The sequence below is a fragment of the Panicum virgatum genome, chromosome 2K, assembly GCF_016808335.1.
Source record: "Panicum virgatum strain AP13 chromosome 2K, P.virgatum_v5, whole genome shotgun sequence".
Lineage (NCBI taxonomy): Eukaryota > Viridiplantae > Streptophyta > Magnoliopsida > Poales > Poaceae > Panicum > Panicum virgatum.
In genome coordinates, this window is record NC_053137.1 from 57,886,817 (window position 1) to 57,911,031 (window position 24,215).

The window sequence follows — 24,215 nt, forward strand, 5'->3', positions numbered from 1 at the left end:
AACAAGCCGGGTACAATTGCATCAAAGGTGAGACGCTAGAATAAGATTGGTTGTTGGATACACCACTTCTTGCTAATTAGCCAAGTAGGAGTATTACGCTTTCGGGGAGATGGTGAGCAGCAGGTCGAAGTGATGGCTGGGGAGGACCGGCACGACGCCCCCCTTGTCGTCGAAGCGCGTCACGCCAGGGATCGGCTCTGTGCCCACCACCTCGATGCTGCCTAGCGTGAAGTCCCTCGGCCTGCAGATGAACCTGTCCGGGGCCTCCGGCGCTCGACCGGCAGGTTCAGCCCCCTGAGCATCGGGTTCGCCACCGCGTCGTACGTCCACCCGCCGCCCTCGTCGCCGTCGCCGCCGCGCAGCTCGCGCCAGGCGTCCACCCACCCGTTGTCGCCCAGCCGGAGCGGGCCGTCCAGGTCGTCGTCCCATCCCAAGTCACCGCCCAGCACGACGTTCTCATCGAGCTCGAACATGCGGGGGACGGCGTCGAAGTGCACCAGAAAGGCGCGGGCCGTGGCGCGCCGGTGCACGGCGCCGATGTCCGACGGTGTTGGGCCCGCGAGGTTGCACGTCGCCGCGCGCAGGCGGGCCGTAAAGGCTACACCGGGCGTCCTCGGAATGGGCCTGTATACCCTGGCCGACGTCAGCTCAGAAGGTATCTCACGTGCACGAAGACCCAAGGCCGAGGAGCCCCAGTATTCGGGAAGAAGAAGAACCACCTTTTTGGCGTACAACTTGCTCAACTGCAACCGGAGTCCAGACAGTAAGATTGACAAGTACTAGTATCTCCATTCTCCATAAAAGTCATACATGCAGTTCAGTTGCTTATTACCACAAGGCAGCAAGGTGTCGAGTAGGAAGAGAACTCGACGTAGTTTCCCCACCACGGAGCCTCCTGGAGGAGGCTGTAAATGTAGTCGGTGACCTCCTGCGGCAAGATCGCAAGCGGGATTACGTGGCCGACGGGTCACCTGCAAGAAGATGACGTCCGGGTCATGGCGCTCGATGATGCCGCAGATCGCCCGTATCCGCCGGTAGACCGCGACGTGCTCGCAGGACCAGACGTTGTACGTCAGGAACTTGATACTGCTGGCCATGGCGAAGGAAGCGGTGAGCCAACCGGCAGGATACTCTGCTTCGATGTCGATGGAGTTACCGTAGCTCTGAAGAGCTACCTGCTATGCCATATATATGCTGCTCCGAAGCCGTTCATGAATGCTCGCTAGTGAGTACATTGGAGAGAGCAACAGGCGCGCGCGCGGGGATGGCAGTGAATGGGATGCATTTCCCAAGCCAGTTCGCAACGAGTTTTTTTTTATGGGAATTCTCGTCACTTTATTACGGAGCCGTAAAATCACGGACCAGCAAGTCGAGTTCGCAACGAGTTGAGCGCCGTCGTCGAGTCATCATGCATGAACGAACGAACGGACCAGTATTAGTGTCGTTAGACTTTAACTTTAGGGTCCCAGCTCAACTATGTGAGCCCATGTATTTAAATGGTTCGGCCCATGGAGCCCATATATAGATTGCTGTGTAATTTGGGCCTGGGAGTGCACCGGCGGTGCAGGGCAGGTTTTTCTCTTAATTGTTTTTCCTCTTTTTTTTCATTTCAAGATCTCTTACTATGGTTTATGGCCTCATGTGAGTTTTTATCCAACAAGGGCACTGGCCTGACGGGTTGGGCATGCCTTATGCCTACCACACAATATAATTGACTTTAGAAAGGCGTCTTAAAAGCAAAAAAAAAAAAAAACAGAGGGTCAATTCAAACACTCGAAAGCACAGCTGGGATCGCCGGTGGGAGCCGTGCAAAGTGCGAAGAATGCAGGCTTTCCATCCAATCGAAAGGTCGGTCCAGCAGGCCCCAGCCAGGGTAGCAGCAGCCAGCTGCATATGCGTACGCCATCCTGACATGAGTAGGGACGCGTCCAGGCACGGACGCAGAAGTGCCGGCACGGCCGCGGGCTCGCAGCCAACAGCAAGCCGGCGCCGCTGCGGCGGCAGCAGCAGTAGGCCCCCCGGCCCCGGCCTCCACTGAACCGGCAGGTTTTCGCGGTCCGTCCAGGCTGGCGGCAGCACGCGACGCGGCATCGCAGACAAGCTGAGGACGCGACGTCGCGACCGCCGTCCGTTTCCCCACGGCACGGGCCACGGCGAGTGCGCGCGATCCGGCAGAACAAGTGTGCGTGCCTGGCGGCGATGGCGCCAGCGACTCGGCGAGGCCGGCCCGTGCGCGAGCGGGCGGCATTCGGATGGCGTTGTCGGTGGGGGTGGGGTGGCCGCTACGCCACGCCACGGCCCCATGTATCCGGCGGCCTTCTCATCATCGTCCCGTGACGTGCAGCTGAATACTAGCACGTCCGCGGGCCCGGGCCAGGCCGTAAAACTCGCGTCACGCACCCAGACATACTCCCGCACGACATGGGTCGTGCTCGTGCCCGCTCTCGCTGCGGCCTTGCGCCTTGCAGGAGTTTGCTGCTTGCCGCCCCTACGGCTTCGAGAGTCGAGACCTCGATGAAAGCCAACTCGGTCATCTTTTGTACAAGGCCGTCGTCACGCTCCGTTGGACAATTTGTGGAAACATACTACGAGGCAGCAAACAGCGTATACCAGCAGTAAGCGAGTACAATAGCCATATTCAAGCCGGTTTTTCGAACGAGGACCGGCACGATAAGTCGAATTTTCTTTTACTACATTTATTAGTGCTCCGAGACTATTATACTACTCCTTTCGTTCCAAATTATAATTCGTATGAATTTTTTTATTCCAAGATTGATCAATGTCTTATTCAATTTTTTTTGCAAAATATCATTTCTTTTGTTGTGACTTGCTTTACTAAATAAAAGTCATTCAAGAATGACTTAAATTTGACTATATTTGCATGATTTTTTTAATATGACGAATGATCAAATTTAAGGTAAAAAAAATCAAACGAGTTATAGTTTGAAATGGAGGGAGTAGCTAGGAATGGCCAAAAGGGCTGAAAACTATAAAGAATGAGGCTGTTTTTCCTAAAGTGAGCAATAGACAGTGTTAATGTGTCTTACATATTCAAACAGGAATGGCCAAAAGGCCGAAAACAAAAAAAAGTTTTGCAAAGATAAACTAAAAGAAGTGCGTACATGTATGATAAAGCTACCTTAGAAAGTAAGATCTTCAAATGTAGACATGCCTCAATATAGAGGGATTTTTTTTAACGGCTTCCATTTTTATCACTCATCAAATATCTTTGAGGCGAGCACTTTATCACCTTATATTATGAAAAAAACATGCATAACCGCCTACATATTTTGCATCGACTAAGCCGGCAGGTTATGAATCCTAACCTATTAATCATTCAATCATATAGCAATTCGGTTATATGAACTATATGAGGCTAACAATAAAATCCATCTTGATCCTCTTCATCAACATATAGTACTACTAAGTTCAAGCGAGCAAGTGGAATGCTAAAAATATTGAGCCTAGTCACATGGATTTCCATTTATATTCAAAAGTAGTATATTGGATAGCAACCGAAAGAAGGTACATTATTTTCTGTAGCTTTAGCTTCCTTACAAATAAGAGACTCGAATATAGAAATAGCTTAATGTTACACTACTTTTCAGTTACTTGATGCCAAGATGCCTCTATAATTTTTTTAGAAAAAATCAGGATGCACATTATTGCCTCATATATTACGAGGCCATATATAATGGATAACCCTATTCGTATCAACTAAGATAGCAAGAAATAACTCTTAGCTTATTAATTTCTACTCACATAGCCACTCCATTTGCAAGAATCAAGCCAGACCAAATATAAAAACCCATCTTGGTCCACCCCATCGCCATCCTCGTCCTTGGATCCTTGGTGCGCATACCAATTTCGTGATCGCCTTCGTCCTTGCTCTGTCCCCCTCTAGAACCCGCTTACATAAGGGGAGGAGGGGCGCCCACCCGACACCCCACGGGAGCAGCCCGCTGCCAAGGCCAAAACCCCGCACCACCTCCCTCCCCTGCTGCACCCCGCTGCCGCGCACTCCATTCCCATCGCACCACTCCCCTCCCCTTTTCCATCCCCTCCACGAAACCCACTCGCTTTTGGAGCAAATCTTTCTCTCGCGCTGACGTCCCCGCCGTTGCCCTCTAGCTAGCGCCCATCCAGCTCGCGGTCAGGCAGGCCTCGGCCCTCGGCTCGCTCGTCCCTCGTCACCAACCTTGGAAGGCTCTCTGTAGCAGGCTCGCCCAACGCAATGGCAGGCGGCAATGGCGCCGCCGCCCGTCTCCTCTTGTACTTCGCCGGCCTGCTTATCGTGCCGCTGCTCGTGGCCGGCGACGACCCCTACCGGTTCTTCACGTGGACGGTGACCTACGGCGACATCTACCCGCTCGGCGTCAAGCAGCAGGTGCGCTTAGCTTAGCTACACTCTCCTTTTGGCTGGCCATTGGCTAGTGCCGGTCGATTCGGGGCTTGCGGAGCTCGATGGGTTGCTGAAGCAGCGGTGAATGGCCTGAAAATATTGCAGGGGATCCTGATCAACAACCAGTTCCCGGGGCCGCAGATCGAGGCGGTCACCAACGACAACCTCATCATCAACGTCTTCAACAAGCTCAACGAGCCGTTCCTCCTCTCCTGGTACCGCCCCGTGACCCCCTTCCCTGCTCCGTCTCCAGTGTTTTCCTCACTGCATCTTCCCCTTATCCGCATTTACCACTGCTGCTCGTTCGCATGCTGTCTTTTTTTTTTGGCGAGGGACATGCTGCTGTTAATTCATCTCGAAATAACAATTCAACCAAAGATATCTGAAGATAGCTACGATCTGAATGAAATCGGTCCTAACCAAGCAAGTCATAGCATCCGACTAAGTCTGTCAGGAGCTCTGGCTGCAATCTTTTCAGTCTAGCCGGAAGATGACACCCCCATTACAAGCACGTAGAAGTCTGCCTGCGATCTAGTAGAAGTAGGGAGTAACATTCATCAGTCCGGCATTTTTTTGACATTTTAACTCCCTGTGCTCTGATTCCAACAAGTGGATGGACGCTTCAGTATTTTTGTTCTGACGGTACTGAATGCACAATGCAGTCACAGCTCACACCCACACCCACACCCACACACCAGCAGCTGAGGTGCTGAAAACAGTGAACCTGCTCGAGTGCAGTGGTCATCAGTGGCAGTGAGCGAGTGATCGAGCTAGTGACCAGTGGTGGATGCAGGATGAGAGGCAAGGGGCTGAAACAATGGAGATGTTGATTTGTGTGAAAATTTAATGGTGATTTGATGTTTTTGCTACAGTATTTTACGTGTAATTAGGGGCGCTTAGGGGGGCTGGAGCCCCCAAGCCCCCTGTTGGATCTGCCGCTGCTAGTGACTGTACCTACCGCCCCCATTTAAAAAAAACGATCAGCCTTGTTATTAAACCGGACAATTCCACGTCGCCTACCGGAATGCATGTGATGTCGGCGGCTCAGGCCGACGCCTCTTGACAACTCACGGCATCATTGGGCGATTAGGATAGGATAATACTCCTGTCCTGGCTCGGCTGGTGATCCTGGGGGCCTGGGCCAGGGGACCAACCAAGCAGAGGCGGCAACAGCAGCAGCAGCTGAACTGACGAGTGACGAGATGCCCGCCCCGAGCCGAGCCCCCGACTCGTGTGCCCAGGCATGTTTGCTGTCTTGGCTTCGCTCGCCGAGAATATGCCTCGCCGGGCTCAAAATGGAAAATGTTTTGTCCGCGAAATCCTGCAACAACAAAAAAGGTCACACACAGAGCAGCCGCAACAAAAAAAAAGGGGTCCCTGCACGCAGCGGTGCAGGCGTGCAGACGATGCGAGGCGTTCAGATCGGATCTACTAGGCCCAATCTTTTTCAGCTTGTTCTTCCCGACCCCCGTCTTGCCCCTGTGCTGGCTGTGCAAGTTTATATGTCCCGCCATTCTTTTTCTAGGGGCTCCTGGCATGGCTATTGGCTAGTGCCCGCCCCGGCGGCGTCTCGTGATCCGCGGCCGTGGCCCGTGGAACGCTTTTACTAGACGCCTCCGCGTGTCCCGTTCCCGCCCCGCGCGAGCCATGTGCGCTTCTCTCACGCGGCGGCGGCGTGGGGACTGGGAGGGAGGCGCCGGCTGCAGATTCGGCGCGGCCGCGTCCGTTTCCGCCGAAAGTTATGACGCCCTCACGGGCCCCTACTGTTGCCCATGGGCCATGGCCAGCCTCTGCCCAAGTCGGGAATATTATTACCACAAGATATCCCCGTAGTAAAAAAGAAGAGTCTCTCCGTCAAACATAGTGCATGAGTGGGAAACGCACTTTACCCTGTCGGTTTACGCACAGGCAGTGTCGGCGGACTGGACCGGCCGGTTCGGCAAGGTCTGGTCAGCCTCGAGCCCGCGACGGAGCACGGGCCGGCCCCGGTCGAGCTGGCGGCCGGGCTGGGCGCCGTCACGTCGTAGCGTTGGCTTTGTTTTATGATGAGTGCGACGCGCGTACGTATAGTGCGGGTGCGCCGCTGCATGTGGGCGTGTCGCCGTTGCGTCCACGCGCGACGGCGACGGCGACGGGTGCGCACGCGTAGAGGGAGGCGACGGATCTGCGGACCAACGGCTGCGCGCGCATGCCGGCTCGCGTCGCGTGTGTCCCTGGGGGCGTGGAGGCGATGGCACCCGGATTGGATTGCCTTGGCCGCGGGCGGCTGGTGGCAGGCCGGGACGACCGGAGCGGGGGTGGTACGTTCGAGTGGTTCGATCATATCGAATGGCACGTACTCCAGTACTACAGAGTCCTTGCTGCCGGGACCAGCACGTACGGTAGGAGTACTACTACCAATGTGCCGACTGCCTGCCCTGGCCCTTGGCCTTCTTCCTTCCTAGGACAAACACCGAAAATTGATGTTCATCTTTTGCAAGCGGGCAACGGTAACGATGCATTTTGTCTAGCATACTGTATCTATCTAGTAAATCATGTTTGCCGGTGCCGGGTGACCTCCTTTTGACCCCGACAATGGCTCGCGCAAGCTGACGCCACGCATACGCAGCGCGTGACGGCATCGTGTCACCCCGTGACCACGACGATCGAACTAGTTAGTACAGTACTGCTGAATTTTGAAAAGAAAAAAACTTTCCCGCGCGCGCGGCTGTGATCGATCGGTCAATCAGCAAACCACCACACCGGCGTCTCGGATGCAAGCATGCAACCGATCGGCAGCCGGCACTGCTTTTCTGATCGACGACGAACGCGACTGACCGATGAGATTGACGATGCGTGTGCGTGTTGCAGGAGCGGGCTCCAGCAGCGGCGGAACTCGTTCGAGGACGGCGTGGCCGGCACGACGTGCCCCATCCCGCCGGGCGCCAACTTCACCTACATCATGCAGGCCAAGGACCAGATCGGCACCTACTACTACTTCCCCTCGCTCGCCTTCCACAAGGCCGCCGGCGGCTTCGGCGGCATCCGCGTCCTCAGCCGCCCTCAGATCCCCGTCCCCTTCCCGCCGCCGGCCGCCGACTACACCGCCCTCATCGGCGACTGGTACAGGGCCAACCACACCGTGCGTCGCCGCCGCCCTCTTTTCTTCAGCTTTCAAAAATTGCCGCGTTTCATTTTTCATTCTCTTCCATCTACAAAAGTTCTGACTTCTGACAGCAGAGAATCAATCTGTTCTTCTTGGACTGGCATGACAGGACCTGAGGTACGTTCTTGACAGCGGCAAGGCGCTCGGCTTCCCTGACGGCCTGCTCATCAACGGCCGGGGCCCCAACGGCTACACCTTCACCGTGCAGCCCGGTAAGCCTAGCAAAACTCTGAATTTTGCTGCAGGATTTGGTTTGGAACCGACCGGCCGGCCGGCTGAAGAACACTGCAAGTCTGAATCCTCCCGGAACACTGACCGCATGCTGCAGGCAAGACGTACCGCTTCCGGATCACCAACGTGGGCCTGGCCACCTCCCTCAACATCCGGTTCCAGGGCCACACCATGAAGCTCGTCGAGGTGGAGGGCTCCCACACCATGCAGACCACCTACTCGTCCCTCGACGTGCACCTCGGCCAGTCCTACTCCGTGCTCCTCACCGCCGACCAGCCCGCCTTCGACTACGCCATCGTCGTCTCCACGCGCTTCACCACCAGGATCCTCTCCACCACCGCCGTCCTTCACTACGCCAACTCCGCCGGCAAGGCGCCCGGGCCCCTCCCCGGAGGCCCCACCATCCAGATCGACTGGTCTCTCAACCAGGCCCGCTCCATCAGGTTACTTCGGACTTGTCTATCTTTCAGTCTGTCAGTTTCTTCAGACAAGTTCAGACTAGCGTTCAGCCTGTCAGTTTCTTCAGACAAGTTCAGGCTGCTGAACTGACTGGCATTGCTGACGGCTCACAGGTGGAACCTGACGGCGAGCGGGCCGCGGCCGAACCCGCAGGGCTCGTACCACTACGGCCTGGTGCCGGTGACCCGGACCATCCGGCTGGCCAACTCGGCGCCGACCATCAACGGGAAGCAGAGGTACGCGGTGAACAGCGTGTCGTACGTGAGCCCGGACACCCCGCTCAAGGTCGCCGACTACTACAAGATCGGCGGCGTCTTCTCGGTGGGCACCATCGCCGACAACCCGAGCTACGGCGGCGCCTACCTCCAGACGTCGGTCATGGGGGCCAGCTACAGGGACTACGTCGAGATCGTGTTCGAGAACAGCGAGGACGTGGTGCAGTCGTGGCACATCGACGGCTACGCCTTCTGGGTCGTCGGGTATGAACATTGCGATCCACTCTAAAGGATTTCGAAACGTTTGGAATGTTTTTATATGTGTCAGATTAGTCTTGATTGCCTGATTGGATGGCGAATTTGTGTGTACTAGAATGGACGGAGGAAAATGGTCGGCGGCGAGCAGGCAGGGCTACAACCTGAGGGATGGCGTCTCCCGGTACACTGTCCAGGTATGGTGCTCTGCCCTCTTCTGAACACACCTCACTCTTGAAGCAGAAACTGTGTTTTGCTAAATGCAGTATGCCGTTAATACTAATTTGGAAGGAAATGGTAGTGATACTTGGACTTTGGAGTTGAATGCGATCCAGGATATCGTTCGTTCAAAGATGCGATCTCATTTGCTTCAGTCAAGTCCTTTTCATTACAAGTGTGCGGCTCACAATAGAGGCGCATTATTGGGTTCACGCATCCAACTTACCCATTCAGCCGCCATGCTGGATAAGATCTTTTAGAAACGGTGTGGTGATGGATCCCCATCAGGAAAGGCGCAGTGTCATGCTTTGAAGCTGTGAACTCTGCTTTCGCCTGCCTACAGGCTACAGCTTTGAAGTGGCTATCGCATTCCACTCTCTTCCTGACTTTTCCACCGTGCTGAACCAGTAATCGTGTGGAATTGCTTTGGCGAGTGCTCTGAAAATTTCCCGTCTGCACTTTTTTCCTAGTAAAAAATTACACACATCTAGATACTCTTAATGCTGCGTTGTCAAACTAAAAGATAAAAAAAAAATCATGTTGGCAGTTTGACACATTCTGATGTGGATTACTACTGACAAACTTGAGATCCATTTCTTTTCCTACGCAGTAACGCAATGATGATAATTTGGTGGTGTGTTATCCATCAGGTTTACCCCAGGTCATGGACGGCGATCTACATGCCCCTGGACAACGTTGGCATGTGGAACGTCCGGTCGGAGAGCTGGGCCAGGCAGTACCTGGGGCAGCAGTTCTACCTCCGCGTCTGGACGCCGTCGACGTCGTTGCGCGACGAGTTCCCGATCCCCAAGAACGCTCTCCTCTGCGGCCGGGCGGCCGGCCGCCGGACCAGGCCGCTCTGACTCGCGCCGGCGGCGGCGGACCGGGGCTTGTCATGAGAGGATGACATGCTTACACATTGGTCTGGAGAGAGTAGGCACAGGAGATTTTATTTACTCTGAAGAATTGAAGGCTCCAAGAAGTGTGTGGCCTGAATGGAGGTCTGAAACGTTGCCTGAAAGCATATGCCAGTGACAGTCAGATTAGACCGTGTAATACTACTGTTATAGTGTTGGGTTAATGGGTTTTGTCTGCATTTTGCTTGAGTGATTCCTTTGCGCAACGCAATTGTTTTAGTGAGGGGGTTACATGGCTACAAACGACATATTCTGTAGCACGCATGTTGCTACGCTGATCAGGTTCTTAATAAAGTATCATATGTTCTGGATCATGTCTTGACTTCAATGGCATTTTCTCTATGCTGTCACATGCTTGCCATTACCAAAGTGCCGAGACGGAATCTTCTTTTCTTTTCTTTTTGGCGGGTATGAAATCTTCTTTTCTTTCCTTTTCCGAATTTCGGAGGAATTTCGAAAATCATCATGCAATTGTGTGTGCTTTCAGGAAATAGGTCATTCACTAAGGATGTCGCGCCCCACAAATTGCGGCGAAACCTTTCAAAACTTCCCTTGAAATTTAGTCGTCCGTTTGACTGTATCTAACACCACATGGTTTTGGCATTATATCAATATCTTTGTTTGACAAAAAGAAGAAGAGGTGTACCTGATGATCATATGGGAAGTGGAAGAGGTCCCAATTGGAGTCCGGACTCCGGAGGAGTGAAGAAAGCTTCTACCTACTCACGTGACGAGGAATTTACATGAGTGAGGAAGTGTTCAAATTCAAACGATCGATGTTGTCCTGCGGTCGGCAAGTGATACAGTGATTGCAACAACTCCTTTATTTATTTACATCGAGGGGGAAATTGAATTAGCTTTTATGAAGAAAAAAAACGATATGAGCTGCACGCCACCGGATTCTTGGACTCGATGCGAGTTTTGTAGATCTATTGACAGATAACATTTCTCACGACCAACTTGCACAACTTCTTCAGGGGTGTACAAGCAATCATTTATTTGATGAATCATTTATATCCTATAAAAAATATTTTTTATTACAAGGCATGCCATTTTATCAGAATGACTCTTGATGAATACAAAGAAAATATGCAAGCTCAGATTGTGTCATTTTCTCGCACAAACACAAAGATCCAAGTTTACTGCAGACAATAAGTATATCCTTTTCGGACCCAATTTCATATACATTCGATGAAAACAAACCATTACTTTTTTCATAGTATTGTACGTACGGTATTCACGATGCACCTACGACGTCTTCATGCTCCCATGAACTTCCCTTGTGTCCAGACATATCGCCATCAACAGCTGGTGACCACTTCAAATATAAAGTATTTTTGAGGAAACTATCAACCAAAACCTGTCCCTATAAATGCACCCCAATCTCGCTCAAAGCAAAAAAAATCAAAGCAACACGCAGCACGGAAACAGCTCAACCCCCCCCCCCCCCCCCCCCCCCCCAAGAAGTCAAGAGCCATAACAATATCCACGATGCCACCCCATCACGGCCCAGCCATCCAACGGCCGAGAGCGACGGGATCCAACGGACCCCTGAATTTCGCCCAGAAATTCCACCCCGGCCACTACCAAATCCCGTTTTTTAAAATCAAAATAGAAGACTTCCTCCCCCATGCTTCAGCTCCCCTTCCTCCGCATGCGTCCGCCTGCGCTGCTCCGGGCCACTGCCAGGTAGGCCCCACCATGCAGCAGCCGCCTGCCCCGGCCCCGCCCCCCGCCGCCGCGTCCTTCTCGTCGGCGCCGGCGCCGGCGCCGCAGTCGCTCGTCTCTCGCGCGCGCACGGCGATCCACTCCGCCGCCGCCCGCGTGCTCACCGACATCAAGGCCGACCTCCGAGGTGCGCCCGCCTCTCCCGGTGTTGTGCTCGGCTTTGCAGGTCCGAATCTGATGAGCTCCCGGCGGGGATCGGTTGTGTTGGGTTGCAGATGCGGACGGATCCGGCGGGCGAAGCAGGGCGCCGTCGCCGAGGACTTCGCTGGATCGGGAGCCTGAAGCGGGCTTCACGGGGCAGGAGCGGGACCTGAAGCCACCGTCGCCGCGTGATGAGGTATGGGCATGGGCTCCTGTCATTCGAGTCATCCAATTGGCCGTTTCTTCTCCTGCGGAGTTGTTCGGTCCGGTGCTCGCTTTGTGATGTTGGATTGGTGGTGAGTGGTGACTGACAAGAAGGTGAATTCGTCGTGTCTGAGGTGGTGTGAAATGATCAGACTCGGGGGTGCAAGTGTTGCGGTTCCAGGCAATTGAGCTGTTATTAGCTTGAGTGCGGCTCTGTTGTGGTAGCAGTGCGAAGCAGAATTGTGAAGTTCTGAATTGGACTACTCCGGGGGCTAGAAAAGTTCAGACCTTTTGGTTAGTAGCAGCTACAATGTCATTTGTTTGCTGGGCTTTGTCAAACGCTCCGTGTTATGGATTCAATTGCTGCGCACGGTAGAGCTTATTATGGTCATTTTCGGGTTACATGCTGGGGTTGGGTTTGTTGAGTACAGTTGAATGGAACATTCAGTTCTGGTGAATTTGGACTGGATATTGATATTCTGGTAGCAGTCAGCGATGAATATGTATGGTTCTATAATTAGTGTGGGAACCCTTGTTTTTGCCCACAGTAGGCCTCTTGTTGAATGCTTAAATTTCTAATTTGTGGCATTTCTTTTATCGTGAATGCAAATTAGCTACTGAAATCAGTGGTGGAGCTTGATCAAAGCAACTAAGCCGGCCTAACTGCCTAAGTAATTCAGCTCTAAATACTAATAAACAGTAGCTATTATGCTACTTAATCTGTAGAAATAGTGTTTGGCACTTGGCAGGGCCATGGCCTCAACTAGGCTCCGCCTCTGACTGAAATTGTTGCATCTTCACGTATGCTACTAAAACCCTCGTGCTTCCAGGTAACAGAAACAAGCCCTTCAGGGAACGAGGATTGCTCAGGCATACCGATTGAGTTAACTTCTTCAACAAAGCTGACCTTTCCTCCAGCTTCAGTGGTTAAACAACTGGTAGCTGCCATTGAGTAAGTTTGTGTACCTTAGCATAGTTATGATATCCAGCTTTTCAGTTGACCTTATTTTGTATTCTAAAGATATTTAACTCTTTGGAAAATAAGTTCAGTGCCATATTAAATTCCCAATTTTTGGAAACCATTTTCCACTTTATATCTAGTGTTCATCCAGTGCTGCAAGGAATCTGTGTCATTTTGAATGGAGCACATCCTTGGAACTTCTTTTTACATGAATGTCTTCATTTAGGTTATTTTGTCTATTGTGCATATGAAATGTACAAACAATGCTTTGCTCTTGTAGAAATGGAAAAAATTTCAAGTCAATGAGTGATATGAGGTCTGCTGGAGACCAATTACTGAAAGAGAAGGGAGGCTTGAGCTTATCTGTTGTTAAATCACTTGTTCGACGCGAAAAGGAAGAAAGATCGAGTTCTGAATTTTTTGGTGATGAAGAAACTCAATCTTTGATGTACTCTTTGTTCAAATTAGGTATGCTTTCACTTGATGTTCTGAGGATGTTTGTTTGCACTGCCATTTTAAATTATGATGCATAATTGTCTTTTCAGAGGAACAGTTCCAACATGATGGAAATAATGGTAACCCCGAATTGCTGCATTCAAGATCTCTGTCCAAGGATCTACAGGGTGCGCCACCTGGAAGTTTTATTCATCATTTAGCAGAGGTTATTGGCAGCATTAGTTCTGTTCATAAGATGGCATTCTTTTGGCAATCAGTTGTTCTTGAGGTGAGTATTATGCAGATAAATTGCCCCTCATAGGTTAGGAAACCACCTTGTAAGTAGTGTGTCTTGGCAGTACCTTCCATACCCTGTAATCGATGTTTCTTGGCAATACAAAACTAGGCATATGGTTATACATATGACTCAAAACTAATTTGATTTCCAAGAGAATAAGATAGCAAGGTACCGATTTATTAGATAAGAGTTAACAACTAACTATAAAGACATTTGCATTTTTTTTTTGTTCCACATGCAGTTGAGGAAACTGTGGTCTGATTGGCAACCTGTGCCTCGAATGCCATTGGATGCTGCTCCGGACTTGAATTCTTCTTTACTACATCAGGAGATACAAGTCGTAAATTGCTGCATTGCCAGGAAAAAGAGAAGAAAAGCAGCAAAGGAGTCACTGGATTCCTTGCTAAAGCAGGCAAGTGTTGATAACTCAAAACCCAGGTCTTCAAATGGGGAGTCTCCTGACAGCGAGATGTACGCAAGAGATTGTACTGGTGATTATGTTCTTCGACTTGGTGCTGATCGTTTATCTGAGAACTTAACATTGCTGGAGACTGGTGAGCCCATCTATTCCCCAACACTGCAGGTAAGATACTGAGTTGCTTTACAGATTTGCTAATCTTTTATTATGCTTCCTTTTATTATTTCTGAACTTGTTGCAATCTATATACAGGAAGGCCCTATCATGACAGCAGAGCTTATAAAAGAAACAGAGGAGCTTGTCTTACGGACAGGGAGGTATGTCAAGCTTAAGCTTTTTTATCTACTACTATGCTTGGCATGCTAGTAGTTAAATCTAAGACATTTTTTAATAATGATCCATGCATTCACATCAGTTTTGAGGATATTGAAACCTGCTTCCTTTTGCAAATCTGATCTTTGGGCAACACCATCCTATTATCTTCATTTCTGTCATTAATACAGTCGCGACATTTGAAGTAATAGAATTTTTTTTTATGATGCTGTTTGATACCTCTTAGTCTCGGTGCTGGGTGCTCTCAACTTCTATCAGATATGCAGGCTTTTAAGGCAAGTTTAAAGTTTTTCATCACAGAGAATGCAAAGCTGTTAGACTAAACTTCCTAAACTAGAAATTCCTTTTCCATGACAGGCAGCAAATCCAGGATGTGTCCTGGAAGACTTCGTTAGATGGCACTCTCCACCTGATTGGTTTGAAGACTGTGCTGCAAACAGTACCACAGTAGGGGAAGGCTCATCTAGACGTGGGCGGTTAAGTGATAGAATGCAAACAAAAGGTGGTAACTGATAAAACTATCTCCGTCTCTCACCTGTGCTATAAGTTAGCATGTTTCCTAAATATTTTATTTTGAGGTGGCTTTGTTATCCAGAAGGAAACTTGTGGAAGGAATTGTGGGAGGCTGCAAAACCTATACCTGCTGTTGAACAGACTCCTATATATGATGAAGATTTAGCAGTGTGAGTAGAAAATACATTGACAAATTGTTGTGTTGAATCTTGATATCACTTGTAAATAATTATGGAGCAATGTAATCTTGCAGGGAGAGCATCTTTGATGGCTTGGAAGTTATTGAGCCATCTAAATTGTTTGAGCAGCTACTTGCTGTCATTGTAAGTTCGATGATCGCCCTTTTTCTTTTGTCTTGTTTTTGTAGCTAGCTGCCATGTCTCGATCTTATTTATCTTGGGAGTTGGGACAAATTCTAATGCCTTACTGATTGCTATTTCTCAAATACCAGCTTTCTGTATGCTTTGTGGAAGCAGAATCAGTTCTAGCAGCAGATAGCAGCCTTTCAAAATTATTCTACGATTGCAAGGACTACATAGCTAACATTTACCAAGATGACATGTCAAAAGAGAAGCTAGATGAAATCTGCAAGGTATTCAGCTTTTATTTATGCATCCAGACATTATCATATCGAAGTTGAGGAGTACACTCCCCCACAGTTTTCCCCTTCAAAAAAAAAAGTTGAGGAGTATATGAACACACTAATGCCATGGCAGGTGTACGAGACGATGGAAGCCATAGTAACCCACCCTGAAGAAGCTCTCCAGATCATGGAGCAACCTGATGAAAAATCTCTTGAAAATAAAAATCGTTTCAAGCTGAAACTCAACATTATGGCTAAAGATCGCCCACCACTCTGGAAGCGCGCACCAAAGGATGAGAAGAGGATGTCTCCAAAGGATGACAAAAACACATTGGAGGAAAAGAACACCAAGATATTCTCCAACCTTTTTGACAAGAAGGTCACCATATTTTCTAAGAAGAATGCGAAATCATCGGAGGTGCCACCGACACCACCGTCTTCTTCGCCAGGGCCATTTGACGAGAGTGAGTGGACGATTTTGTAGCTGAAATTCCTGTGTTATTCCTTTGTACAACTGTAGAGAGGTGTCCCAAAGATGACGGGGATAAGCTTAAGCTGTAAATACTCATCCAATTCATTGAACGTTTTTTGAAATAAACTGAAAAAAGGTGAATGTTTGAATGCAGTATAGTTGGCCAGGTAGATGTGCCTGAGTCAGAGTGACTTCTCTTTTGTCACTTTAGCCAAGACGAGAATGCTAAATAATTACTGTTTACCATTGGGATTTGTTATTGTTCTCGAGCTAACAAGGTGCCCTTGTTCCAGCCGTTGTACTTGTAGATCATGAAACTCAAATTATATCTACATGCCTCGCCATTTTGGTCCACAGAAAAGTTGAGAAGGCTGATCATACAATGTTTCTTATAACTAATTAAATGTTTCTTATAACTAATTATATCTTCTCTTTTTTTACGTAACTTTTGTTTGCCCAGCTCTGAACATTAGCCCGATTGGCAATCTACCCTTCATGTTGGTTGCTTATGATGCTGAATAAAGCATAAGTGCATAACAAACATGGCAGTGGTTTATGCTCAGATTTTACTTTATCTGTTTAGTGCTCACCCATCAGCTTCTTCACAAAGGGCAATGGACACAGAGAGAACAGTACCTACTACTTTGGTGTACTACAATTGGTGAGTTCTCGTGTCATTCTATTTTTCTCCTTACATCTCTGGAATGGTGGCAGCTTTAACAAATGAGTAAACAAGTAAATTCGTCTATTTTGCTCATCGCAGATATGATAATACTTATTTGCTGACAGAGTGGCTGAAAGAAGAACTGAATCTTCACTCGTCAGCTATGTTTGCATGGACCTCGTCGTATATTCTGAAACGAGCTTTGAGAACAAAGACGACCTGTCCTCTAGCAATTTGGTGGGCGTGTCGCGCTCAACAGCTACACCTGAAAACAATAGCACAGCATCATCACAACAGTGGTGCTCAACGCATCAAATTCTGTAGGTACTGCTGTTAGTGGTGCTAACCGTCGTCAAGAAGCAGCACCATGTCGCTGTCAAGAACCGAAGTAATTCTGTGCGCAATCGTGATGACCGTTGTCTCCAAAAACTGCTGCCTCAACGTTTTCTGGATCAAGTTGTCGGTAGCAGTATCCACTGAAGCAGTGGCTTCGTCCAGAACAAGGACCTTACTCCGTTTCAGAATTACCCTACCAAGGCAGACAAGCTGACGCTGGCCTACGCTCCAATTCTCACCGTTCTCTATCACTACAATCCAAGTCAAGAAGATTTCAGAAGAACAATCGGCACCATATACTATGAAAAAATGTGAAAGGTATACTGCATGACTCAATGTGAAAGGTATACTGCATGACTCAATGCCTTGAACTGCATGACTCAATGTAACGATATCAGACCTGGTGAATCAAGCTTCAGCTCCTTCTTCCTAACTTCGTCCCCTAGCTGACAACAATCCAAAGCCTGAAATAGTAGTAGATATATATTTCAGTTTTCTTTGTTTTGGAGAAAAATAAAAAGATTGATGTCAACTTAGCTAAAATCAACGTGCAAAAGTGTGATGACTTTCAAGAAAGGAACCGCGTGAAAAGCAAAATTACCGCCCAAATTTGATTATCAGTGTACTCTCCAAGAGGATCAAGGTTACTTCTAACAGTTCCCTCAAACATTGTTGGCTCTTGTGGAATGATGCTTAGTCTGGATCTCAGATCATGCAATCCAATGGCGCAAATATCGACGCCATCTATTACTATCTGACCAATAGTAGGGTCCACAATTCGGAAAAGGGCCTGAATGAGGGTTGATTTGCCACTTCCTGTTCTTCCAACAATACCGGTCTTCATGCCCCCAGGAAAAGTGACTGTAAGGCCCTTCAGAACAAATGGCAGTTGTGGGGCATATTTCACCTGCATCAAACCGAAAATTATGAACGCCGTCCACCTAACATAATTCCTTTGCTCTCTTCATAGGACCCTTTGACTTCTTCAAATGTATTGAGGAATGATCAGAATATAACAAAGCACACGTTTTATCTATTCCTTTGCATCAAAATGAATTCTTAGTACACAACTCTAGAGCTGAAAAAAGAGGATGAAGGATATACATGGAGATTGTAGAGTTGAATTTCTCCATTAGATGGCCAGTTATGCTCCAACTTATCTCCTGACATGAAAAGCGGGGGCTCTGCAGGAATGCTTATATATTGCAGAATTCTCTCTACTGATATAATCTTGTTCTCCAAAGTGCACAAACCCCAAACAACCCAAGCTTGCAGCATGTTCAGATTAAGTCCATATGTGATAGCAAGACCAGCGATACCTGAAAGTTGGGCACTCAGAGAAGATTCCGAACTAATTTACTACCATCCATTCAGTAGAACTATACACTTGTTAATTGACATGATACCTGGATCAATGAGACCTGTTGGCAGATTGATCAAAAATATCAAAGAGAAGGCAAATATAAGAGATGACAGTGCATCCAGACGGAAGCAAAGCCATCCCATTGCCCCCATGTTGTAGAATTTCGGTTGAGAGTAAGCATCCATTAGGTGGCTATTAGTTTCAACAAACTGATTTTCCTTGCCGAAACTTCTAATGGTAGTTGATCCTGTTATTGATTCTGCAAAATGCAGTATGATAGGAGCTTTGCAAACGCCTACTAGCCTTTGCAGCTCCCTGGCTGTATCTATGTAGTATCTCTGCACAAAGGGAAGTACAATGAGATATCGGTGATCCTGCAGCTTTACATGCAAGAGGACAAGAGTGTGTGAAAGGTACCTGATACCAGACACAGGCAACAAATACAGGAATGAAAACAACAAAGACCTGCCATGCAACCTGAGACATCACTGCTACAATTCCAACAAGCTGAATGATGGAAAATGCCACAGAGCCCATCTGGTCAGCAATGTTGGTGTCCACTTCGCTTTGATCAGTTGAAGCCTGCAAATTCCAAATCCATGTGTTACCGACTTAGCGTACTCCAAGAAAATAGATTGAACTTATGAAATTTGATCCTATGAAGATGACTTGCCCTGTTCAAAATGCGCCCACTCGGAGTGGAATCGAAGAAAGACATAGGAGCTCTGAATATGGACATATGCATCTTGTTGAATAACAAAGTCGCTGTCTTGTATGCAACTGTTGCAAGGAGCAGCGATCTCACGAGGACGCACACTGAGCTCCCAAGAGCCAAGGCGACATAGACATAGAGCAGCGTCGACATGCTCACTGTAGGCTTGACGTCCTTCGACACGGGAGCTGCCCAAGCCATCCAGTAATTACTCGCAATTTGAAGTACTTGAAAAAGTATCTGCGCTAGCAACACAAACGGTACAAGAGCTCCCCTATAAGCTAGGATGAGATAATTCCAGTAAACCCAGAACCCCACCCTGCCTTTCTCCCTTTCCTCTTCTTGCACCAGTTGCCCACTCTGAGCATTGCCTTCATCTTCGTTAGCTTTATCTTTCTTCTCAGATGATGACAGTGACCTGGATAGCTTCAACTTTGCTGTGCCACTGCAAGGGGACATATTGCCTCTATTCATGGCATTAATCGCGTCCAATGTTGTTAGAGCATCCTTGTGAGCACCAACTAGCTCCATGAACTCTTCCCCTGAACCCAGTATCTCGTCATATTTCCCTGCTTGCACTATTCTCCCATCTTTCATGACCTACATTACAAGCTCCATAAGAAGAGTCATACAACATTAATTATACATGAAAATTTTACCAAGAAGCTAAGTCCTCACAAGAATGAGATCAGCAGAAGGTAGGAATTCAATCTGATGTGTGACATAAACCACTGTTTTTGAAGCCAAATCTCCAAGCAAGCATTCCTGCAAAATAAAAAGGTACACACACTTAGCAATGAATTCTCACACTTCTATTGAAAGTGTGCAATGATGAGGTTTAATCAGAATAAATCAATTAATCATGTACCTTAAAAAGGTGGGACCCTGTATGCGCGTCAACTGCACTGAATGGATCATCGAACAAATAGATATCAGTATCCTGATACAAAGCGCGGGCTATCTGAATCCTTTGCTTCTGTCCGCCACTAAGGTTGATGCCTCGCTCGCCAATGACCGTCTGGTCACCAAATGGCAAGATCTCCAAGTCTTTGTTCAGGGAGCATGACTCAAGGACTCTGTCATACTTCTCTTTGTTCATCTCCTTGCCAAACAGTATATTCTCCTGAATTTTGCCGCTCTGTATCCATGCCGACTGGCTGACATATGCTGTCGTCCCACATATTTGAACCTCTCCTGATAACTTTGGAATCTCACCAAGAATACAGGATAGCAAGCTAGATTTGCCGGAGCCAACTGTTCCACAGACTGCAACACGCATACCCGGCCTAACTTTGATGTTCAGGTCTTTCAGCGTTGGGACTTCAAGTGAGGCTTCCCAAGAGAAGCACCCATTGCTGATGTTGATTGCAAATTCAGAGCTACCACTTGGCATCCTCTGCACAGCATCACTCGGCAGCTCCTCGAGGCATAGGAATGATGCTATCCTGTCAAGGGACACCTTGGTCTGAATCGCCACTGAGATAGTGTCAGGAAGCACATATATCGGTTCCTGCAGCACCCGGAACGTGGCCAGTGCAGACAGCACCTTCCCTGACTCCAACGGGATCCCCATGAGCATGCAAGCTCCGAATGTCACCACAGCCACGAAGGTCGGGGTCCCCCAGAACACGAAGGTCACGGCGGCCGATGTGTAGAGGTATTTCTTTAGCCAATTCGTCTCCGTCTTCCTCAGCTCGATGATCTTGGACAAGAATCTCATCTCCCACCCCTGCAGCTTCAAGATCTTCATGTTCTGCAGGATCTCCGATGTCGCCTTCATCCTGACGTCCTTGCTGTCCATCAGCTTCTCCTGGAACTTCTCCTGCATCTTCCCCGGGGGCACATTGGCAAGCATGATCACCACGGTGGCGCCGAGCGCCGCGAGCGAGGCGACCCCGAGGGTGGAGTAGAGGATGAACATCGCCATGCCCACTTGCAGCGGCACCAGCCAGAGGTCGTGCATGTACCACGCGAAGATGCCGACGCGGTCGGCGTCGACGCTGATGATGTTGATCATCTCCCCGTTGGTGCGGCTCCGCCTCGACTGGCTGGAGAGCGCGAGGCTCTTCTGGTACACGACGGCGGCAAGCGCTGACCGCGCGCGGATCCCGGCCTGCTGCAAGCGGAAGAACCAATGCCGCTGCGACAAACACTCGAACACCTTGGCGGCGATGAAGGCGGCGACGAGGAGCTGCCCCCGGCTCGCGTACCTCTCGTCGCCGTTGAGGTACTGCACCAGGGAGTCGATGAGGTACGGGCCGACGTAGGTGGCCACGTTGTACACCAGCGCGTAGAACGCGGTCACCACGACATGCCACCGCACGGTGCGCAGCAGGGCTCCGGTGAGCTTGAGCGCCGTGACGGCCTTCCGGCCGGAGCTGTCGCCGTCGCCGTCGCCGGCGAGCGCCGCCTCGAGGTTGGCCTTGAACCGCGGGAGTAGGCCGGCGACGCTGTCGCCGGGTTCGAGCCCCGGGACGTCGTCGAGGGCGAGGGTCTTGGTGTGGCCGACGGCGAGCAGGGGGGCCATCCACGAGAAGGTGAGCATGCTAAGAAAGCCGGCGCCGGCGAGCAAGGACGTGTCGGCGGCGCTGCTGCGGTTGCCATCGGCCGCCGCCCCGTGCGCGCCGATCAGCAGAGGCTCCTGGGAAGTATGGCTATGGCCGCGTTGTCCATCCCTCTTTCTTCCGAGGAACCCAGCTGAGATTAGAACCACTCCTGCGATAACAGAGACGGCGTCGAGCGCCCACGACCGCCCGGGCACGGGGAACCGGCCGTCGAGGCACGCCGCCGCGTGGACGCCGACGGCGACGACGGAGAGCAGCATGAAAAGCGCCCACCAGAGCCTGAGCGGCGCTGGGAACCGCTCCTGGTGCCGCCGCCCGAAGCCGAGCTGCAGGTACGCGGCGAGCAGCAGCCACGCCGCGGCGCGCGCCGCCGCGTCCACCTGCTCCGCGACCGCGTCACGCGACCAGCGGCCGGCGCCAGCAGCAACCGCGTACCACGAGTAGGCGGCGAGGAGGACCTCGGACGCCGCCAGAGCCCAGGTGGTGCAGACCGCGACGCCGTAGCACCGGGACGACCCGCCTGTGCTGCCGCGGCCGGCGTCTTGCCCGACGTCCCCGTCGTCCTTGGAGAGGGTGAGGCCGAGGCGGCGGAAGAGGAAGCGCCCCGCGACGGCGAGCGCGAGCACGAGGTGGGCCGCGGCGCTAACGTCGTGAAGGAACAGCGGTTGCAGGATGAAAACGAGGGATTGCTCACCGGCCGGCGGCGTTGCCGCCATTGCAGCCGCGGCGGTCGAGGGCATGGGGGGCGTCCCGGTGAGGCGCCGGACGGGACAGGCGACGGCTTATATAGCCAGCACCGCGGTGGTGCATCACAGCATCAGTCGGCGTGACGGCGGCGACGCTGCCACGGCGGTCGAAGGATGATGACGGTTGGCCTCCTTGGGCGCCTGCAGCGATGCACCGGTGTCTATAAGGCGCCGCCCGTCGCTTAAAAATTAGGGGATTCCTGCAAGATACCTGAGGATCTATGATTTTATTTTATTTTATTTTTATTTGAAAACAATTATAAACAAGCCCATATCTCACTTTGCTATTGAGTTTTGGCAGGAGTCACATGTGTTCTAAAATCCTACTGATCTGTAGAAAAACAATGCAAGATATCACAGTTTTTATGTTTTTCTTATTCGTGCATTTTTTAACCGGCCTGCGTCCCAAAGAGCGAATTGAAATGGAATCAATAATAAAAATAGCACATTTCAAACTCACTCACCTCACAGGTGATGTGAATTGGTCGAACCAGCCCTGCTTGGCACGCCATGCTGAGTAGCTTTTGCTTGGCACCATGCATCCGCCAACGATTATTCTATCCGCTGCTGCTTCACCCGCTTGGATCCTTCCCTACTCGCTAGTGCTAGACTGACTCATCTTTCCATTTGTCTGACAACGATGGAGAAGTTTGATTTTTTTTAGTATTGTAGCACATTTCGTTATTATTTGACAATTAATATTCAATTATGGGCTAATTAGACTTAAATGATTCATCTCGTATGAAACAGCTATATTGTATAATTAGTTATTTTTTCAACTGGGTATAATATTCCTTGAATCTTGAGAATGAGAATGTAGGTATTGTTGTCTTTGGTAGTGATACCGCTATTAAAGGAGATCTTACATGTGTCTAAAAATTTGATGTGACGGATATTATAGAATTTTTTTTTAAAACTAAATAGGGCCCAAGGGACCAAGGAACTAATGGGGCCGGGGGAAACTTCCATGCTTGATAGCGAAGCTAACGATACATCGCCAGTTTTTTCTTTGACATCGTTTTTATGTTCCTCCTCGGCTATCTCTAATTTGACTTCGACTTCTGCAACAAAACTACAAAAGAGAGAGAGAGCCATCCGCATCTCTATCGGACATAAACTACGGGTAAACTTGAGCACCTGTTTTCGAATTTTTGACCTTCACACCTCAAAAAGATTCGCCAAACGTATACCAATATATTATATTGACTTAGGAGTCACTACGTTCAAATTTTTTTCTGCACAAGTCTGTTCGGAGATTACAATAATCCAACTGCCAAGATTACGAGAATCAGACAAGAAAAATCTGTAGCCGATCCAAACAGATAGATTAAAGCCAAGTTTACAAAAATCCAACGGCCGAGATTAGTATCCTTTGTTCTGGTGGAGATAGAACATGGTAGATTCTAACTTTAGGTAGATTCTAACTTTAGGGGGCATACTGTTAATTTATTTTACAGTAATCAGGAATAGTGCGACAAATATCCTAGGTACATACTCCCTCCATACTTGAAAAGAAAAGAAAATCGTTTTGAACAAGGTTTGAGAGGAGATGACTAGATAAGCTGATTTGAGAGGAGACTAGGGAGACCTTGGACCGCGCCTCCGCGGCTTGTTGGTCGCCGGCAACAGGGAGGAGGGGTGGAAGAAAAAGAAACCGATAGGGTTTCACGATGGAGTCTAGACTTTTATAATGAAAAGATGTATTTGTGAGCTAATATGGATTTTGGGCCGGGCTACAAATTTAAATTGGGCTGAAATTTTTTAGCTGGTTTAATTTTATCTCGGATCTTATCAACATGGATGAAATTCGGCCTATTCGGTCCAAATCCCAAAATCTTTCTTATACAATATAAAATTCATCTCATTCTTATGCACCCAAACCTATGATTCGCCATATCATT

General features: G+C 49.5%; 4 protein-coding genes across 4 annotated transcripts; 2 read left to right on the forward strand and 2 right to left on the reverse strand.

The window, feature by feature from the left end:
* Positions 1–221: 221 nt before the first annotated feature.
* On the reverse strand, positions 222–1,097 carry LOC120695501. Its single transcript, XM_039978731.1, has 3 exons — positions 972–1,097; positions 833–928; positions 222–743 (listed from the first exon to the last, which is right to left on the reverse strand). Exons 1-3 carry the CDS (start codon positions 1,095–1,097, stop codon positions 222–224), a joined length of 744 nt encoding a protein of 247 aa, XP_039834665.1.
* Positions 1,098–3,929: 2,832 nt separating this feature from the next.
* LOC120689261 (L-ascorbate oxidase homolog) lies at positions 3,930–10,157 on the forward strand. The gene is made up of 8 exons (XM_039971570.1): positions 3,930–4,387; positions 4,508–4,617; positions 7,253–7,523; positions 7,657–7,759; positions 7,876–8,221; positions 8,351–8,716; positions 8,826–8,904; positions 9,577–10,157. Exons 1-8 carry the CDS (start codon positions 4,235–4,237, stop codon positions 9,787–9,789), a joined length of 1,641 nt encoding a protein of 546 aa, XP_039827504.1. The 5' UTR covers positions 3,930–4,234; the 3' UTR covers positions 9,790–10,157.
* Positions 10,158–11,329: 1,172 nt separating this feature from the next.
* On the forward strand, positions 11,330–16,175 carry LOC120689279 (rab3 GTPase-activating protein catalytic subunit-like). Its single transcript, XM_039971588.1, has 13 exons — positions 11,330–11,698; positions 11,787–11,908; positions 12,747–12,868; positions 13,158–13,345; positions 13,423–13,601; positions 13,852–14,193; positions 14,281–14,345; positions 14,588–14,636; positions 14,719–14,863; positions 14,957–15,044; positions 15,128–15,197; positions 15,326–15,466; positions 15,591–16,175. The coding sequence occupies exons 1-13, from the start codon at positions 11,335–11,337 to the stop codon at positions 15,939–15,941; spliced, it is 2,226 nt and encodes a 741-aa protein (XP_039827522.1). The 5' UTR covers positions 11,330–11,334; the 3' UTR covers positions 15,942–16,175.
* Positions 16,176–16,478: 303 nt separating this feature from the next.
* On the reverse strand, positions 16,479–22,498 carry LOC120689271 (ABC transporter C family member 3-like). The gene is made up of 10 exons (XM_039971580.1): positions 19,873–22,498; positions 19,683–19,769; positions 18,966–19,604; positions 18,710–18,874; positions 18,336–18,630; positions 18,034–18,248; positions 17,531–17,836; positions 17,330–17,393; positions 16,941–17,180; positions 16,479–16,858 (listed from the first exon to the last, which is right to left on the reverse strand). The coding sequence occupies exons 1-10, from the start codon at positions 22,306–22,308 to the stop codon at positions 16,755–16,757; spliced, it is 4,551 nt and encodes a 1,516-aa protein (XP_039827514.1). The 5' UTR covers positions 22,309–22,498; the 3' UTR covers positions 16,479–16,754.
* Between the last annotated feature and the right edge of the window lie 1,717 nt (positions 22,499–24,215).

Excerpts from the sequence above, each read along its gene's own strand:
- LOC120695501 (XM_039978731.1), bottom strand. The coding sequence starts at position 1,097 with ATGGCCAGCAGTATCAAGTTCCTGACGTACAACGTCTGGTCCTGCGAG. Across the intron at positions 929-971 it reads CGGACGTCATCTTCTTGCAG|GAGGTCACCGACTACATTTA; the intron begins GTGACCCGTCGG and ends ATCTTGCCGCAG. Across the intron at positions 744-832 it reads CGACACCTTGCTGCCTTGTG|TTGAGCAAGTTGTACGCCAA; the intron begins GTAATAAGCAAC and ends CTCCGGTTGCAG.
- LOC120689261 (XM_039971570.1), top strand. The coding sequence starts at position 4,235 with ATGGCAGGCGGCAATGGCGCCGCCGCCCGTCTCCTCTTGTACTTCGCC. Across the intron at positions 8,222-8,350 it reads AACCAGGCCCGCTCCATCAG|GTGGAACCTGACGGCGAGCG; the intron begins GTTACTTCGGAC and ends GACGGCTCACAG. Across the intron at positions 8,905-9,576 it reads TCTCCCGGTACACTGTCCAG|GTTTACCCCAGGTCATGGAC; the intron begins GTATGGTGCTCT and ends GTTATCCATCAG.
- LOC120689279 (XM_039971588.1), top strand. The coding sequence starts at position 11,335 with ATGCCACCCCATCACGGCCCAGCCATCCAACGGCCGAGAGCGACGGGA. Across the intron at positions 11,699-11,786 it reads CATCAAGGCCGACCTCCGAG|ATGCGGACGGATCCGGCGGG; the intron begins GTGCGCCCGCCT and ends GTTGGGTTGCAG. Across the intron at positions 14,194-14,280 it reads TCTATTCCCCAACACTGCAG|GAAGGCCCTATCATGACAGC; the intron begins GTAAGATACTGA and ends ATCTATATACAG.
- LOC120689271 (XM_039971580.1), bottom strand. The coding sequence starts at position 22,308 with ATGCCCTCGACCGCCGCGGCTGCAATGGCGGCAACGCCGCCGGCCGGT. Across the intron at positions 19,605-19,682 it reads CTTCTGCTGATCTCATTCTT|GTCATGAAAGATGGGAGAAT; the intron begins GTGAGGACTTAG and ends CTTGTAATGTAG. Across the intron at positions 18,875-18,965 it reads GTGGGCGCATTTTGAACAGG|GCTTCAACTGATCAAAGCGA; the intron begins GCAAGTCATCTT and ends TGGAATTTGCAG.